This window comes from Halyomorpha halys, unplaced genomic scaffold, assembly GCF_000696795.3.
Source record: "Halyomorpha halys isolate HHAL.00 unplaced genomic scaffold, Hhal_1.1 Scaffold12.1, whole genome shotgun sequence".
Taxonomy (NCBI): domain Eukaryota; kingdom Metazoa; phylum Arthropoda; class Insecta; order Hemiptera; family Pentatomidae; genus Halyomorpha; species Halyomorpha halys.
Genome location: NW_027109908.1, coordinates 2491918 through 2513268, shown reverse-complemented (window position 1 = coordinate 2513268; position 21351 = coordinate 2491918). Strand labels below are relative to the sequence as shown.

Genomic DNA, 21351 nt, shown 5'->3' with positions numbered 1-21351 from the left:
TGGAGAATTGGATTTGAATTATGGTAGTAACCAATTTATAATTATGAAATAAACCAATTAACTGCTTTAAATTTTAAAGAGAGTGAGTTAACAAACTATTGATTTTGATCGAGCATACTGAGATAAAAGACTAATTAATTTTAATTAGTTAATTAAAAGCTGCAAATATAATTAAACAGCCAAATAAATTGGTCTGTCTAATCACACGTTTTCGTATTTTAAGTTTACTATCTAAATAAATGAATGACTTTTGTAATATAAATGATAAATATATTTTCGGCATTATACCAGAGGTATATTATTAAAAAATATTCTATAAATAAAAAAGATAGACAAAATTAACGGTTAACTCCTTTAGTAATTCTAGCGACATAAAAAGATCAAGTGACCTACTTTGTCAAAGCAATCGAAGCTGCTCTGAATCCTTAAGCACAAGTTATTTGATATCATAAATAACTATATGACAATGGTATGAGAGTTTATTTTATACTGATACTATTTTATGTCTTACTTCCTTTTATTTATATGGAATTTCTTATCACTTTATTTTTACATAATATTTATCCTAGCTTAAATTACCTCATTGTACCTTATTGTTGTAATATTCTGTTTTATTTTTTTTTATTTTTTTTTTTTTTTGTATCTTTTTAGTCCTAATGAAGCCCTGCAAAGTGGGGCGAAACGTCGGACATTAAAATAGTTTTAAACTATTTTTCTTTTTTGGACCGCAACCCTGATCATCTTCTTATATATAAATTACCCCGTATATGGGGAGGGGGGGCAAACCCAACTCCCTTTCCAGTGTTGACTCAACCACTTTGAGATTCATGCATTCTACTGAGTTTACCGTTCAACATAAACAAACATTTAGCGATAAAACAAATAAAAAATTATACAACAGACCATAAAGGAACAAAAAAAAAAATCATTATCAGAGAAAAATCGCTATTAAACCAGCGTCCCACTCACAGTTCAAAAACAAACAGGGTGATGGAATTTTAATATCTGTCCGGATAAGAACGCCGAGGTCAGTACAATCATGACCCTATCAGCCAGACCCAAATATATAAATGTATAAATAAATTCGGAGGCACTATGGCAACTATTGTGTACAGTAGAAAGATAATGCGCTGACGTTTATGAATAGGCATAAGAATTTCCTGCTTGTGAATGAGGTGTTATACACATTGGCATGCAGGTCGAGTATTTAATATTTAGCGTTATGTTGGATCCGAGAGCAGGTAGTCTCTTTGCGGGTTCGGTACATTGGGGTCGTGTATAAGCAGTGGCCCTGGCATAAATAATATAGGGCTCATAAAGCGTAAGTCCTGGAGTGTTGTGTAACTGAGTTGCATGAAAGTAGCTGTGTTCACAGACAGGTTAATTAGTGCATTGTAGATGTAACTTAGGTTTCTCACCGATATCAACTTGGAGGAACTATTTTAACAGAGGGGATAAGCTGTGAGGAATAGTTTGTTGTACAATGATGGGCGTTCCTATAAACCTCAATGTAAAACTGAGCTTTGAGGTTTTATGGCTTCAGTCCTGTCAATAGGAACAAGTTTTTCTTCTTCCAAATCGCATAAAGGTTATCAAAGTTAAGTTTTTTATCTTGTGTTCATTTACATTATGAATTGCTCATCTATTTTCTTCGTATTGTAACCAAGATCTAACTGAATATGTAACGTCACAAAATGAAAATACTAAATGATTTAGTCTAAGATAAAACCATTAATCTGAAACTATAATTCAAACTTAATGGTTTAAAAAAAAAAAAGTCAGATATGGAACTTTGGTATTGCTGAATGCAATATAAAATCCCACGGAAACCACACAGATCAGAACGGTTTTATGAAAACATTTAAATTTCTAATACAAAACTCAAAGAAATAAAAGCAAAAGTGGAAACGTAAATGGGAGGATTGTCAGGTTTGATGTAGATTTTATTTTATGGTTTTCACTAGAGACTTTCTAATTATACCTCAAGGGTTTCCCACAAAATATAGTTAACTCGATGTTTTGCCGATTTTTACATTTGTCAACATTTGAGAAACTTTATCTCAAAAACTGATAAGTCTACTGAGCCAAGATTGGTCTTAAATGTTAGATAATATAATCTAGTTTAATAATGTATTCAATAATATTTGTCGAAAAACACCTCCTTCGTGGCCAAAATATATAGAAAGTAGAAAAAGTTAAAATATGAAAATTACTTTCTTTTTTTTCACCCATTTTGTGTGTTAAGGAGTGATTTTTCGACGAACATTATTAAGTAAATATATAAACTAGATTAATCTTTTGAAATTTGAGACCGATCTCTGCAGATAAAAAATTCTTAAAGATGTTGTTTCACAAATGTTAGAAAATGGTGCTATCGTCTTTTGTAGCCAATCGTTCTATTGATATTATAAATTATCAAGCAATAAATAATTTTGTGTGTATTGTTTAATTATATAATATAGTTATGAGATAGCTTTCAATTATTTCCTTAGGACTATGTTGACTTCTGGATTTTAACTTGGATTGCAACTTAATGATATATATGACTGAATTACAAAGATACGTGCCAGGATACCATTGATCCAATTGACGTAGGTTCACTATTTCTCTGCGTCATCTGAGTTTGTTTATTTTTTTAATTATCTATGAATATATTATGTTTTATGTAAATGAACTTTTGCAAGATTGGTAAGAGTGACACATTTGGATAAATAGCATGATGAACTAACCGATTGTAAGTAAATTAAAGTACTAAAGTAAATTAAAGACTAAAAATAATTAATAATTAAATAATAATAGATTAATTGCTATGATGCTGACCTGAAAGGCGAAGATAGTGGGATAGGTCCGTCATCATCATCAAGCCTAGGGCTACCTCCTTCCTCCTCCGTTTCTTTTACTCCTTCTTCCGCATCACTACACTCCTTCTTCTTTTCTTCTTCTTCCTCCTCTTCTTCCGGTTCTTCTTCCTCTTCTTCTTCCTTTTCTACCTTTTTCTCCTTCTTCTCTTTTTTCTTGACTTTCGGCGTAGGCCGGGTCTTTACCTCTACTTTCTCTGTAAAAAGAAAAAAAAAAAATTTCATTCATACAAATCCACAAACAAAAAGAATCAATGAAATTAATACTTGTAATGACTGATTAATAGAAAAAGATATAATATTTTAGCCACTAATTATTGAACTGCCGTGTTCAATGAGAACATTTAATTCCTGTCTCCACTCCTGTAATTCCAAATAATTTATAAAATCCACAATATTTCTTATTCCGACACAACTAGCCTAAATAATCCACAAGGTACCAATTTATCACGAAAAAGATATAAACTCAGAGCTCGATTCCCAAACCCTCATAAACCAAAAATGAATAACACTCCTTCCCAGACCAGATAATCCTTTGCAGCTTTAGGAAAAAACAATCTTTGATTGATTTCTCTTAGAATAATTTTTACACAATCTTTCAAAGTTATTAAACAGAAAATAATGTTACATTACTAAAATGGATAAAGTTATAACAAGAAAATCGAAGAGAATCGCAGACTCTCTGTTTTACAATACCATCAATCCGAACAAACTAGAGCTCCGATTTAAATTGTTGGAGTGTTTTTCGATTTGTCCAATTAAACTTCGCCTTGTTTCGGAGAGTTTTATTCCCGGAACTGGCTTCAAACTCCAATTAGCAAAGTTTAAAAGTAATCCTTCCCAAAGTGAATGGAATTTGCGTATGGGGTGATTTCTGCTGCCGAACGACGTGGAAAGGAAATTCAGACGTATCTATTAATACAACATTGCATATTTACTTACTCCACTGTGGGTTTTACTCAACCTCGATAATATTAAATTATATCCCTTTCAATCTATCTGCGATACCAATCAACGGATACCTATAAAATAGTCATACTAATTCGATTCGGGAGTCAAATAAAAATATATATATATATTACTTTTTTATAATTATATATCTCATTTATTTTTCAATTTCTTAGAATTAAATAACAAAATAATTTTTCATACTATCTATGCAAGAAATAATAAGAAAATATTATCGAATATTAAATATAAGCAATCGTATTTTAATGATTTATTTCAATTAAACGTTCGGCGGGCGGGAGTTTTTTTTTTTTTTTTTTTTTTTAAATATGTCTTTAGATCCAGTCATATTCAAGCATCATGACAGTTTCTAGAAATAATTCTAGAGTTATATAAATAAAAAAAAATTTATTTTTCTTCAAAATAAATATATAATTTTATTTGTAGAGATAATTTGAATTTTAACTTCTAACAATATATTATATTCAAATAGTAAATAAAAACAATTATTTATTGTGAAAGATATTTCGAAAGGGGCATGCATCTTTGTACTACATTGTTTATTGTGCGTATCTTATAATCACTATCTACGCAGTATTAACAATTACAAGGTAAAAAATTGTAAAAAAATACTGAGATCTAAACCTGTTTGTTTTTTAATTAGTAATTTAAAATATAAAGAGAAAAAATACACTTCAGTTACTGTATAATTACGTAAATAATCTTCCAAAAGTCGATAAATTGGTTTCTAGTTTTTTAAAATAAGGTATCAATATCTGCATTAGTATCTAAGTATGAATTTATATTCATCGTTATTATCTATAGCCTTTAAATGCAACAGATTTAATTTTTTTAAATATAATCCTCGTTTTATTCAATAAAAAAAATTAATTTAAAAAAAATCAATAAAATAATACATGCAAAGAATTTAATCTCTAACATAATTATTATTTATTTTATAACTTTCACTCTTAGTTGATAAAAACTAATCGTCATAAGTAACTATTATCCAGAAAAAAAAATGTTTGAATCAAATAATTAAACAATATCTCCATGTCATTTAAAACGAACTAAAACTAAACTGACTCTAAAAGCTGACTTTCAACTAACTCGGTAACAGTCTGCTTAATTTAGGGACTTGTTTACTGCACTAGGGGAACAGAGATAGTATTAATAACTCTGTATTATCGAAAACTTTGGAGGGGGATTTGAACCCATAAATAATCCTAACTAAAACTTCAGTTCAAATATCATTTAGACCGGAATTTAAATTGCGAATTACTTACAGATATATACTATAACATAAAACTAAACAGAGTAATTATTTTTTTTGCTTTATTAAACAATATGAAAATAATGACTATTTAAAAAAAAATTGTCACATGTAGAGGTGATAGTATAAGTACGGAAGATTAATATTTTCTATTAACCAAATTTCAGATTTATAACGAAAGTTTGTTTGTAAAGAGATAAAAAAAAATCAATAACATGACTAAATGTTGGCCATAAATTATAAAAACAAATTTTACAAACTTAATCCCAGTTTAATCTTCAAAATGGTCCAGGCGTGGGTCGGTGAACCAATTCCGAGGTCGACTACCTAAAGCCAACTTCGCACAATATCACGACCCTAATACACAGCCCATACATCAAATATAAATTTAACATAAAAACATAAATTATAATAATAAAAAGATGTAAAATTATTTTCAGGAATGTTTCATTTATTTATTTATATAGTCTTGTGCCATGTTCTATAGTAGGTGTATCCGAAATAAACAATTTCAGTCTATTTATTTTTCTTCTATAATTTAAAATTAATCCCAATGAATATTCTATTCAGAATTTTTATTACATTACCATAATAAAAACAAAATATTACACTAATGCCAATGATCCTTCAGAATAGAAAGAAAAACAAATAATATGTGATCATGAACATTTATCAATTTATTTTAATTCTAAAATTTATTAATAAAGTCTAAAAGCATAATTTAATTTCTTCTTAGTCCTTTATTTTCGATTTAAATTTTCATCATGTATTTACTATCTTCTTAATGTTTCAATTTTTAAATATTTTTACTGGACAAAATCAAAACAAGGTTTTCCGTTTTGTTTCTTTTTGACCAGAATATAATTGTTTCTTCATTGGCCGGAATATTCAACAAATCGGATTTGATGACAAATCTTAAGGTCATTTATGTAATATAAAATTATTTCAAAGGACAAAGGATGACGAGAAATAGATGCTTTCTATCCCAGAAGTACCTCCACAGCTATTTGCACATGTGGGTATATATTTTATTATAGACAGTGCAAAGTTGTATATTTCGTAGTATTAAGTTGTATATTTCGTAGAAATTTTAACTGGTTTTCAATTCTCTTTGCAATGCCAAAAAGACCAAATTGAATATTTATGACATCATTAATTAAAAATAGAGAATTATCAATGAACGTATATGAAAATCAGAAATCAGCTGCTACCATAAAATCTGCAACCATAACTCAAACACAATTTTCTTAGAAATTTCAAGAATAAGTACCTACGATATCGATCGAAAATTTCTGAGCGAATATAACATTATAATAAAAAATACTTTAAGGGCTGTTTTAATTGATATCCTTAAACTTTAATATAAAGCTTCGAGGATGAACTCCATCATAAAAATTTATTTATAAGACGGGCAGTAACAGCAATATAAGACATAAAAATAGCTTAATTTTATAGTAATAATATTACAGACCGTAACAGTTTGAAATCGTAACAGTTTCACCAAAACCTTTGATTTTCAGAAAGGATTTTAGGGATGGGCTGTCTAGGGTAGTTGTTCCCAACTGGGGTTCCACGAAGTAATTTAGGAATGGGTCCATTTTATGTCAACTCAACAAAATTTTGAACTTACCTATCACAAATTTTCTTTAATTCTCTACAGGAATTCCAGCCTTTTATAGTATTTCCTCATATGAAGGTATTTATCAGTTAATTTATGTATCAATGTAATGTATCAAATGGTAATGTTCGGGTTCCGCAATTTATCTACTACCTAAGGAGTTCCCCTATTTACCTACTTCTACCAAATGGGTTCCGCCATTTTCTTACTTCTACGAAAAGGGTTCCGCTATTTATCTACTTCTACAAAATGGGTTCCACTATTTTCCTACTAGTACCAAAAAGGTTATGAACCACAGATCTAGGGAATGAAATAAAAGAATTACAAATAATAATTTCATAAGCCAAATACTTAACCCATTTCGGCGATTCTCTGACTTATATTTCTTTTACTGTACGACCTAGACTGAGGAACGAATCTCTGTGACCTGATAAAATCAAAAGGTACTCATTGTCAGAATCAAATCAAACGAGACATACAATTGGTATGCATGGATCGGTCACTATTGCAAACGTCACCGTTTCCACGTCACACGACACAATACTACGGACAGCTGTAACCACAGCAACCGGAGGCGGTACCGGCGGCAGATTGTAAAAATTCGTTAAAAGGCGAGAACGGGGCGAGGATATAAAGGAACCAGAACCCGGACAAAGGAGGGACACAAAGGACTGACCCGGATAAAAAAAGACCAGGTAGATATACAGCCTAGACTAGATCTAGTACTAGAGTGGCCTTGCTATTGTAGGAGGTGACAACACCTAGGAACTGTGTCGAAACGCGAGGGTCACCGGCCAGCCTGCTCGGATTGTTAGGGAATCATAAAACAAAAATCTGTCAATAATATTTTGTTTGTATCAGATCCTAGTTAAATTTTTAAAATAATTGCATTAAATATAGATACAAATCCTTTGTAAAATCCTCAATGCTCCTTACTTTGGTACAAATAAAACCATCCATAAAGACCTAAATGTTCCTTATGTAACCGATCTAACCCGAACCCGATATTATTCCTTCCACAATAAACTCCCTAACCACCCAAACCCACTAGTTTCTAACCTTGCTTCCTCTTCTATTCCTGGCAATCCTCCGAGGCGCCTGAAAAGAAGATGGCCTCGTGACCTTATATTGTAAACTGTTTTTAGAATGTCACTATGATCAAATTTACTTGTTGAATTTTTTATACAGTTGTGAATATCAATAAATAAAAAAAATACATACATATATATATAGATACACCGCAAAATTACGAAAAAATCCAATAATTTTCTACTATAAAACACATTAATTTATATAAAACACACATCAATGTAAATTAAAAATAAATAGGAAATCATTTTGAATCCATTCATCCCAAAAAAAATTGAGGAGTCTGCAGAATAAGGAAGGAATTCCATTTTTTACCATATATATGATTATATTTTCCAAAATTCCAGAAACTATGTCTCGAATATTATTGGGTCTAAAAAGACAGATTTGGTCTTAAATTGGAAAAAATTTAATCTAATTCATAAATGTATACAATATTTGTCGGAAACGGCTCCTTCAAGGTCAAACCAGATAAAAAACTGAAAAAGTCTCAAAAAAAAAAGTTTACGTCTTCAAATAAACGTCATCATCTGCAATAATATTTACTCTTATACTTAAACTAAAAAGAATTTTTATAAATAAGCACTTGAAAAAAAATCCATTGAATTATTAAAAATAAATAAGTTTAAATTATAACAAAAAAAAAAGTTCATTAATCATGCAGTTCTATTCTTATAAATTCATATAATATTATTTTCAGTCCTTAGATCACCGATAATATTACAATTACTTAATTACAAGAGTTTCAATTGTTATGATTTATTTTTCTTTTAATTATAATTTTTTGTTTTATAATTTAATTACATAGAATATATATCGGTACTCTTTTACAAAATGTCTATACTTTTTAATGATGTATCTTTGAACTTTGTAAATAAAAATTTATCACTGTTTACAACTTTTTTTGGTTATTGATAACATAACCATTTCTTGGTTGTAGTATTACGATTATTTTGATTAGTACAATGTTTGAAAATCATTGCAGATACTGTGGGAGAGAACTTTAAAGTCCTTCAACTAAAGCCAAAATGACAGTTGTATTAAATAATTTGTACATAGTGATTCTGTTTAGTATAAATTAATTTTGGAGAAAGTAGCTTAATGTTATTTTTCCGTTAAACGTTTTCTCTCATATTAATGTTCACAAATACATAAGTTCGAAATAAATATATTTTATTTGATAAACAGAAGGCATAATTTCTATTTAAATTTTGAGGTTACAAAAATCAGAAATACATAGGTTTATGATGTGCGGTTTTGGTGAAGTTAAATAAAACCCTGGAAGGAATGGCACAAAATAACGTTATGCACGAGCTAGCATTAAACTTTCACATCACTGACTCAATGCCAACTGAGCGATCAAGGAAAGCTGTACTGAAAAAGCTTTACAGATTGGATAAGAAGTTGCTTATACACGATTTCTCACTGAAAATAAAAATACCTCTCCCAAAGAAAAATAATGTACGATGTCCAAGACTGCAGGGTTTTTCTCTGACAGCCGTATAGGATTTTAATAACACAAATATTCTATTAATATTCATCAGTAAAACTCCGCTATTTCAATTAATAGCTTTTGCCCATTACATTAATAAAGCAAATTATTCCAACTGCCAACAATAGAAGACATGAGACGGTTTGGATTCAGTAATTATCAAGTTAGAACTGTGCGTGAAGCTGATACATTCCCACCATTCGCCCACGGTGCATTGCGATAGTTGCGCGCTGCAATAGTATTAACATAACCGGTTCCCAGTTCCCCCTACTGGGCGGTCAAGGATGTTTCGGGGTCAGTGGAACGAAGGTAGTATTTTGGGAATGGTTGGGGGCTCATCGTAAACGACTGTGAGACAGTTTCAAAATGACAGCTAAGAGCAGCCTATAGTCATTTGTCATACAGTTATAATAAGAGTTTCCTTAATTAGTGAACAGACGACTCGTAATAGATAATGCAGAACAAGAAAGCTAACGTAACCTAATCCAAAGGAATAATAAAACAAAGTATTCCATATAATTGCTGTGGAATCAGGAATTGTTTTTTTACTTTAACTTTAGTATACCTTTGTGCAAAATTTCGAATTTTTCAAGTTGAACAGATTCGATACTTAGGACTCCATCTTGACAAGAATCCACATACAAGACTGAAACGACAAGAAACTGCTCGTAGATTTCGATTGCTACAACACCTTCTTGACAAACGCTCTAAACTTCCCATTCACTACAACAAATTATTATACACTACGATAATCAGACCAATTTGGACATACGGAATTGAGCTTTGGGGCTCTACCAAACCATCAAATTCCTCCCGCATCCAATCCTTACAATCCAAAATCCTACGTAAAATCCTTGATTCTCCTTATTACGTTACAAATAAACTCAGCCACAAAGACCTTAACATCCCATTCTTCTTAATCTCTCATCCTTAACCATCTCTGATGATCCTCCGAGGCGTCTGAAAAGAAGATGGCCACGGGACCTTCTAATTTAAATTCATGCTTGAAATACCACCAAAGGGTGGTTCCTTCCCAAGATTTTCAAGTGTAAATGAAACAATACACAGTTTTACTTATTGTATTTATTATTTATACAGTTGTAAATAAAATAAAATAAATAATAACAGATATTTTTTGAAGTCGCATGAAATTGTCTATGTGTCTGTCTAAAATTACATATCTAATGCAAATTTTTGCCAGGGAAGTTGGCACGTTTTTAATAAAATAGATTGACCGGAAACACCACTTCGTAGAATCGATTTTTCACATTATTCGATTTTATCGATATTGGCTCTAACGATTTCGATTAAATTCTGTATGTCCGTGTACAATGAAATGCCCTTTACTATCAAATAGATCCTCATTAAAATAGTCTGATAGGGCTCAAATGAGAATTTTAAAAAATCTTCCTTTAAAGCAACTTTAATTTTGTTTATTCGAAAAAAAAACAAAAAAAAAACAGTTCTAATTTTGAACAATAAATAAAAAATATTAATGAATTTGAACTAAATTAGAACAAAGTAGATTAATCCGATCCGACTAGAAGCCGAGACAACACAATCTTACCCGAATGAATTACGGCTTCGTTATCTTTTGGTAAACTGCTGTAATATAGCAGGAACAAAATATATTCGTTATTTCCAAATCGAGAAACTCTAATATACGAATTTTCATAGCAACAGAAAACTATAAATTTTTGTTTTCATAATTTTCACTTTCCCTGGTCTAAAGATTTTTCCTTTTTAAAAATCACAAAAATATTGGTAATTTGTAAACGTGCCCACCAATGTACACAATTTGGGAGTGTAGAGTAAGTGAAAGTTGTGAGATGCGTGCACCGCACCAGAAATTTAAAATATATTATGACGCTTAATAAGCCAGATAGTTCGATGCCGACACTACAAACGTACAGTCCTCAACTGAAACCAACCTAAACCAAAATATACAAGGTCAGAACTAACGTAATCCTACCACCTGCTTCTCGGTCCACCTAACAAATGTTTACCTGCAGCTTCAGTACAAAGCAACGGAATACGTTCCTTATTCAGCACAACTATATTATTGATAAAAATAAAACTAATTTTAAAGAATGAAAAAGAATATATTGATAGATGGATAATGATTACAAGCACTAATAACAAAATAAAAAAGTATTTAATTGACAGTTCAAAAGGGTCTGATAGTACTTATTTTTCTGGGAGGATTAGCCCTTTTATTACATCTGTAATTTATTTAAACATTTGAACAACGTATCGGACTGGTTGCCCATTATCCAGTTCATTGTTCTTCAATTTTTATAAAGAGTACAATAATGAAAATTGATTGTGATTAAAAATTTAATTTTATATACTGTATTGACAAAATGGGATAATTTTGGACTGAAATGGTATTGACATGGGCAGAATAGCCTGCATAAATTTTTTATGCCTTGTAATGAAATATAGATTGTTCGGAGACTAAAATTGGATAAAATTTATTTCATTTTAACAATAATAACCAGCTCCAAGAGTGTAAAGATTATAAATAAAACAAAAGGTTCTTTTCTTTTAATCTGGGTTGATGTCCATCATATCATTTAGGAAGGAAAATAATAAAAATTGAAAAATAAATAAATAAAATTAACATAATCAAAGAATGTAAAATAAATTATATACAATATTTACACCCTCGACCTGAGGATCCCGGAGTCTACTCTATTCACTACGTATGAGGGGTAGCGGAGGGCTCTACGAGATCACATCAATGGTCTTATATACTAAATTATTTTTTTTTTAAGTTGCGATGACACTGGTCACTATAGACTTGATAGTCTAAGAGATACAGTTAGTTAAATATTGGTAAATATGAAAAACGACGAACCTAATTAAAATTAATACTTTAATATTACAAATAATATATAAGGCATTTAATTTTGTTTGAACACAAACTTTTCTTTAGTAAATAAAAAAAAAAACAGCCGAAAGAATTAAAAAGAAGAAAAATTCAAAGGAGAACTAAACCCTTTTAAAGCTGAAGGCCCATCTACAAGAGCAATTACCAGAGGACAGCCCTTGCAGCCCTAAATCAAAGTTCAACATGCAAGAACCCTCCGCCTAACCGCCTACTACAAACTTCACAAAGTCCAACAAACAGGAAAGATAAGCATTACACCCTAGAGGACCTAGCTTCCATTACTAATTATCGAACTCATGGCGCCCAGGCAACCCCTATCTACCTTCCATTATTGTTCACAACCTCATCAACGTAATATTAGTTTTAACTTTAAATAAAAAAGAAAATATATATTTTCTATATATAATATAAATATATATATATACTAATATTTTTCCAATTTTAAAATAGTTTGAAACCCTCTGACACCAAGGACATGCATTGAACCCTGTTTATCTCTCATAGTAGTACCAAAAACCGCCGGTTAAGCGGGAGGGCCCGTTGATCTCGCCGGTGTATTATTGAAAAAAAAACCTCATGTATTAGATAAAATACAAAATACAAACCATAATATATACGTGATAATCAAATTATTATAAGGTAAAGTTAGATTTATTAAACTAATTTAGTTTTCAATATAGCAACTTCTGGTGAAAAACAAAACAAATCCTTAAAACTTACATCTTTTATTTATAAATAATAAGACGTTATGAACACAATATCGTCTATTTTCAAATAAATCACTAATATCAACAATATCTTAACAGTTACATTATATATAGAAATATTATTATCGACCTTATAACAACACAAGGTTGATAATATTTTTGAATATAAGTGCTTTAATTATAATGATGAAAAATGTTTAAAAAAAAAAAATATTGTAATTTAGTAAAAGCATTAGTATAAAGAGTTTTGAAAACATTTAATGTATAATTATTTATTGGAAAATGGACAATATGACGTCCGAAACTTCATAAAATTTATAAATGAAAGATGTATGACGTTTTAAGGGCGTTAGGTATTTTTCAGAAGTTGCTATATTGAAAAATAAATTGGTTTACCAAATTTAACTTTAGTAATATAGTATACAATTATTAAATAGAGCTTAAGTTTTATTTTTTAAACCTGTGTAATATAATTAAAAATTTTAAAAATATTTAGATACTTTATTTAATTTAAGAGTAAAAGCGATCATTAATTTTTTTTTATAGTAGGTAGAGTCATTTGTATTTTATTTTTCATGCATTTCATTTACTTCATTTTTGTCGCAAATTAAGCTGGGTTTTACTGTTAAAACGTGACCATGGTAGAAGCCAACCACATTCATATAATTTTCTAACTTACTGTAAATTATTTTTGTAAAAATAAAAATCAACAATTTGATACTTCGAATTGTGTACAGGAAATATATATTTATGTAATTAACCCTTAGTATTTAACAAAACATTCAACTAATAAAAAATATTTCAGATATTATATGAAGTAATTTTTTTAAATTACAAATAACATACATATTCATAATGAGGTGTAGATAGTTGACCGTAGATTAATAATTAGAGAAGATAGTCGGGGAAAAAGAGCATTAAAAAATGGCGCTCAGTAAAAAGAGCATAAATAAGCAAACAATTTATTCATGCCGAAGTTTTGATCTGAGTTTCAGGTCACCAGGGAGTTTGTACGAAAAAGGTCCTTGCTAGAACTGACAGTTTTAGCACAGCAGTCGTAGCTCCCTGATGAATACCTGAAACTCAGGTCGAAACGTCGGCATGAATAAATATATTTTGGTTTATTTATGTTCTTTTTACTGACCTCACCCCCCAAACAACTTCTCCAACATACATATTCCTTCTTCATTTTTTTTTTACTGATTTTCATCAACGCATTGCTTAATTGACCATAATTTGATGTCACTATCTACAATGGCTTTAGGCATTCAAACTTCCATAGCTATTCCTACTGACACATTTCCTGATTATTAACGGCACTTTTTTTTCTCTCGTATACAGACATATATATCCAGAGCGATCAGATAAGAGAAGACGAACATGGAATTTCCTGGCAGCTGGGAGGGGGTCGCTATGACAACGGGGCCGTGAGAACTGCTCCCTTTAATTGAGAATCGTCCCACGCCAAGCCGAGTCCAAGGTTCTTCGCAATCGACCACTGGCGCGTTCCAAGATAATGTCACCTGCTCCCACCTTATTAATTGTTATAAATACACCATACGTTTTATAATTAATGACTATTGTTCATCTTAAATCAATATTACAAAAGGAATTTTAATTTATATATTATTGATCTAGGCGTTGTATCGATCAAGTAAAGATAAGGATCATAGCATACAAATCTCAGTTTTTGTTTTTACTCGCAACTGTTCAATAAAATCTTACAATGAAGTCATACCAATATCAGTAATAAATAATTCATAAATATAAAAATATGACCGTATAAATATTATTAAAAATATTTAACTTCATATAATACATTTTTAATATTGTCATTAATTATTTAGTAATATAATTCAAGTTTAAAAAGGTAATATCTGAGATTATTTAACTATACACGATGACCCAGAAACAAATTTCAGTAACTGGGAGACTGGGAATAATTCGGTTTTTTGGCCTCGCATTCTAAATTAAACTACCATGACAAAATAGAGATATATCGTTTTGAAAACATTTGAAATGAAGCAAATTATTTTTTGAAAACCCCAAGGCCACACAGTAATTGCATGTGATTCTGACAATTATTCACTTTTATTTGTTTACTTTGCTTCGGGTGCTATGCTCTTCTAACGAATAATTTCCAACAAATTAGTTGCCATCTTTGCCGAAAATGGCGAAAACAAAACTGAGAAATGTTTTATTAGATAAGAGAAAATCGAATATCTAATTTATGGGGAAAATGTGGTTTTCTTAAAAATTCTGCTAAAAACCTATATCTGGAACATGGATTGAGGTAATAAAACTGAACTATATATACGGTATAATAATCTTCTCCCAATTATTGACAGGCCCCTGTGCAAAAAATAATTTTTGAGAGGAAAAATGGTTACATACTGAGGCAAGACATCTTTAATTATAAATAATAAATATCAGGTTCAGAGTATTGAAGTTCTTAAATTATAAAAAATAATATCTAATTTATATTTGTGAATTGATCTACTAAATGAAAAAAAAAAGGATGTTGGATGTTATAAAATAAATTTTAATATAAATACAATAAATTATAAAGAAGAACTATCACCATTAAATAATAAATAATGTTTTCAGATAACTCGGAGAATAAATAAAATTTATCATTATTAGATACTTCTTCGATAATTTATACATCAAAACAATGAACACAAAATTAAACTTTATAATTAGGCAATGATCACTCACTGCCGTTGCTCGAACTCATAAAACTTTTGACGTAGCCTGTAAACATTCTCGTCTCTGAATATAAATGTGCAAACATTGCATAAGATAACTTAGTTTTACCTAGAAATACCTATGGGGAAATTCATTATTAATGGAAGTCAAAAAATAAAAATTAAATATACGTATTTTTTCCAATATTTTCAATTTAAAAAATTTTATAACATATTTAAATGTTGTATAAATTAAAAATACCATTTTATATTAATCCGTTAAGGAAAACTAATTTACTTTAAATTTATATACAATTTTTAATTTTTAATAAATATTTTATTAATTCTAGTAAACAATACTGCAATAATTTACTATTTTATTAATGTTAAAACAAAGTATATATTTTTGTCTTTGATATTAACGAATAGTTTCAGTAACTATAAAATCTTCGTGACCTGAACTTTTGTCTTACAAAATAAGTTTTACTATTCATCCCATTAATTTCTCAAATTAAATAAATTTAATTAGTATTTGTTTTTATATGAAAGATAATAATAGAAATTTTTTTTTATTGTAGGATTTTTTATATCTTCTATTATAGGATTAGTCTTGATGAAGCCTTGCAAAGTGGGACGAAACGTTCGTAACAAATAAGTAGTTTTCTAGTATTTTGAACCTTTCATGGCCGCCAACCAGACCATCTTACTAAAATCAATAACATACAGTAAGCCAATAATCTTCCAAATTTTTTTTTAACACTAGTAAGAAGTAATAAGGATTATAATTTAGGTTGGGCTGTTATTACATAGTATACTAATAGTGTTTACACATTTTGAAAAGGGTATTCTCTGTTTACTGTTTCAGGTAAAAAAAAATCCGGGTAACCATTTCTAGGAATCCCACTAGACCTGAACCGAAGCTACTACCTGTACCTGAAGGAGACGAGGGGAACAATGGAGTTAATATGGTGTCTGGCCTCCTCCCCATTCCTACCTGTGTACCAACCGCATCCTCTTCTACCCAGGTAATCCTCACTAATCCTCGGAAGTCATCATCCTGGCTGACCCGTCTAGCCTGCCCTGTACCTTGATGTCCCTATTCCAAATCGCCGGATATTTATACGGTTGATATATCCGAACTCTCGCTGGTAGAAAATAACCCTGGAGCCCGGCCAGATCCCCTTCGCACTGATAGTGATTCCCAAACAGAGGCCCTGCCAAGACCCTCTCAGCCATGATTTATCTGGTGTAGATGTATCGCATGGAAATAGTGCAGTCCTATTGCAAGCCCACAGCTCGGCCAACAGGACTCCAAATGATATCCTACTCGAATTGAAACGGATGTAACAGTCGAAACACTAATAATACAAAAAATTTAATGTCATACTGAATTAAATTAAAAAAAATTATAAATAGATTACTAATTATGAGAGATAGTTGACCGTGGATGATAAATGAGGAGAAGATGGTTGGGGGTGCGGTAAATGAAACACAAATAAGTATGACTAACTTATTTTAATGTGCCGACGTTTCGGCTAGTTTCGAGCCTTCTTCAGGGCTAAAAACAAAACAAGATAACAACCACAGTAAGTATAGAAAAATAAAAAATATAAAAGAAAGTATAAACAAAATAATTTTACACATACAATGAATAGTTTTACAAAATAGAATTAATTAAATTAAGTGATGAGAGAAGCGGGAAATAAAATGTAGACATAGGTAATTGAAAAAGCGGGTACAATAACTTACTTAAGGAAATGAAATAAAATTAAAGTTATATAATGCAAAGAAGTATGAACATATAGCCGTAAATAGATTACATTAAATGTATTTGTATTAGGAGATGGTCAGGGTTACGGTCAAGAAAAACAAAAATAGTTTTCTATTTTCTATTTTGGATTCTATACCTATTTATTTATTGTTGACGTTTCGACCTTCGATGTAGGTCGTTATTAAAGTTGTGATGAGTAGGAGGTGTACACTACCAAAATTAATTGTAAACGACGATCTGCTTTAAAAAAAATTTAAGTAATATTTTAAAGTGTTTAGTTTTCAGCAGTAATTTTCTAAAAAAGGTATTCACATAAATCAGAAAGCAATAATAAATAATCGTTATTGTTTTTTAAATAATTAAATTAACAATAAAATTAAGGCTTGTATACTAGCCTACAAAAGTAAATATTCCAATTTCTGCTATGTTTATAGGTTATCAGGAAATGTTAAAGAATATTTTTGAAAAAGTGGTCTTAAAAAATTATTGTAGCATCCCATGTAGATTAATTAAATATTGATTTCTAACGTGAACAAAGTATATAGATATACACGCCTATTTTTTTATTTATTTTTTTTTTAATATTTTTATTTATTGATAGATAATACAATCTGCCACACAGTTGTGGGCAATAGGTAATAGTGATGAATGATCACTTTCATACTAAAATAAAATAAAAGAAGAATAAAAATAAATATATGAAAAAAAAAATCTCTCTTAAACCATATACAAACGGAAGGATAAGCTAAATGAACATAATCAAACTATGTGTATGAAAAAACAAATAAATAAAATAACATAATGATAAAATAATATAATCTCTAGTCACATTTACACTCTTGTATACAATATTTATACAATCGACCTGAGGATCCCTGAGCTCACTCTATCCCCCACGTGAGGGGTAGAGCAGAGCTCGAAAGATCCCAGCGCATCCCTCTCGCCGCATCACTGGTAGTGAGCCAGTGGAGGCTGAGAAAGTGCGCTAAAGCCGTAAAATAATTATTTACAGCATGAAATTACCACAATATAGGGTGGGGTGAGAATAGACCAGCATGGAATTCAACAGATAAAAGCTCATTGGTCCGTTGTTATTTAAGTTACTAGTTTTTTCGCTAACCAATGACCCGTTATGGACAGGGAAACTAATAATTTTTAAAACGATTTAAAAAAAAAAACTTAAGTTAAATTTAGAATCACTCTTTTTATTCTATATTTAAATATAAATATTCAATTAATATTTACTCAAATTAAACAATTAATATATGATTTATAATATTGCTATATTTTCTTATTATTAAAAATACTAACAATGCTTTTCTTCACCTACAGTTCATAATTTTGAAAAAAAAAAATTTAAAAATAGTTGTTTTAAAAGGATTAATACATAAACAATAGTCGTAGTTAAAATTATGGGTTTTATTCGGCTCTTGGGTTATTCGACTTAATGTTAAGAAGTATATACCTAAACGAGTAAACACTCGACATATCTTTTTAATTATATGTAATTAAGAGTTAAGAAGTTCGATTGTCTCTTATCTTCTTAAAAAAAAAAAATCATTTCCTCAATAATCTCGGTATCAATATTTTTATTGACTAGTGTTTATCACTACGTTTTTTTTTCGGAATAAAATCTAGACGTATTATTTGTGACCTAAAAAATAATTAAAGTCACAATAATTGTTATTTTACAGCGGTTTTAAATTTAATAATCGGCGTAAATGTAGGCTAAATATATATTCATATTCTATTTACATATAAGTATTAATATATATGCATTCTTATATCTCTTACTATATATTAAATGTGAACTCATTTAATTGTTCACCGGAACAAGAGTTCGTTGCATAATTTATGGCGGGGGTAGGCCATGAAACCATGGGGGAACACTGTCATAGAAATTTATGAGGGGGAGGAAGGTAGGTATTGTTCCTAATGTCACCAACAGCCTAATTACTCAAGTATAACAAGAGTAATCATGAAGGCAAAAGTAAATGTACAATTAAGACGAATAGTCTTTATATAAACACCGAAATTATTTTTAACTGTTAAAAACTTTCATAACCTATTATTGTTAGATAATACACAAAAATAAGATCAATTTGAAATTCTTCTCAAGAATATTCAGTAATTATATTAAAATATATTGATTTTATTTCACAAAATATATTAATTTGATTATACGAAATATATTAATATTATCGCCTGGGGAAAAAGTTCATATCTGGACGTTTTTATTTGTTGTAAAATATATTAAAAAAAAAAAAAAACTTTTCTTTGGTAAAGTAATAATAATATTATTATCATCTTATCAAAATAAAAGAGTATATATACATTTTCTATGATACAACCTAATTGTTAGAATATAGTAAAATGAATTCAGTCAGTACAGCCTGGAATATCGGAAACTAGCGACATACAACTCTCCAGTTGACGTTTTGACAATATAGGCACAATCTGAACATTAAAATCACAAATATCACAGAAGAAAATGTAGCACATTTCACATTATCATGTCATATTATATTTCACATCCTATTATAAACTGGATATTAAGTTATTTTTCTCAAATTATTTTTTTCGGTTCAATTCAATCATTCATTTTACTAATTCTATCAATATTATTTGTTATCTTCTCTTTAATTACATAACTATTATTCTTTTTATTTTTATAATTTAACTTTATTATCAATATCTGTCCAATAATTATAACATCGTAAATAGCTCGGGGTGTCTTTTGCACGAGATTATATCCCCCATTATCAGCTGTTAAAAAAAACCAACAAGATATTTTTATATCCATGTAAGATCCACCAGGTGGATCAGATAATAAATAATATTGTATTACATTCCCATATTTATAAATTATAGATTATAGTTTTAAGCCATGACAGTTGATAATGGTCTCATTATTTCATTAAAAAAAAAAAGAAAGTGTTTCCTTTGATTATTCAAAAGGAAATTAATTTTAAATTGGAACAGGAATAATGGTTAAATAATTCAATTTCCTTGTTGTACGCTTGGAAAGGATTACCAACATTTATTTTCTTTTTTTGGACCAACCGCTCTCCTCGAACAAAAAGAGAAAGAATAAACTACACAAAAGGAATAATGGTGGCTTACATTAATAATGCAAATCCAAAAAGAAGGAAGATAAGCTGGGCCATTAAAGGAGTCCCGGAACAGGGAGGGTGAAAGTTGATCGTGGATCAGCCGACAGGGCGGCCAACATTCCAACACAATACAGGTCAGGGCGCCTCTACTATTGGCAACACTGGCTCTGACAGCTGTCTACTGTTGAGAGCACTTCACGCCCCAACACGGGGGGGGGGAGTAGGAGGTCTTTGATGAAATATTAATCAATACGATCAATTAGTGGCGTAAATGCTAATGGATCTTTACTAAGGCATTGTATAGGACCGACAAGGTCACCTGTTGTACACTAGATTACCTCGAACCAAGGGTCATCATGAGGTCATTGAGGTCAAATTCATTTGAACTTTCTTTTACCAAAGTTGCTAAAAGTTAATACTAAGGGTTGAAATAATCATGCGGCATAAAAGAGGCTAAAGTTGACTTGAAACACTAGTGGAAGTTTACATCGGTAGGATACATTGTAAATCAAAGCAGGAGTTCATATAAATAGAATATGTTGTATATCGGCACAGGAGTTTCTATCAAAAAGGTATGTTGAGTATCAGAGCAGTTTATATCGGTAGTATATATTGTATATTAGAGCAGTAGTTGAAATAGTTACCAAAAAGTAGCCCTAAAAAATTAAACAGAAGGTAAGTCAATGTTCAATAAAATTGTCTATATTAATCTATTTGTTAATAGTTAATTCATTAATAATTCATTTCAGGTCGATATCTTCAGTGTAGAGTATATGTTTGGTATTACATGTGTACATAGTGTCTAAATAATAATAAAAAAATAACTCTACCACTACAACCTATGAAGTCACGGATTCAGTAGTTTATTAAGGAAATAACGTTTCTTGAACAACGTTTATACA

General features: G+C 29.9%; 1 protein-coding gene across 1 annotated transcript in view; it reads right to left on the bottom strand.

The window, feature by feature from the left end:
- Kdm3 (Lysine demethylase 3) overlaps nt 1-21351 on the bottom strand; it is a 497450-nt gene that overhangs the window by 120702 nt on the left and 355397 nt on the right. The window contains exon 11 of the mRNA XM_014418050.3: nt 2821-3055. Within this exon, the coding sequence (XP_014273536.1) occupies nt 2821-3055 (235 nt within the window). The remainder of the gene's footprint in view (nt 1-2820; nt 3056-21351) is intronic.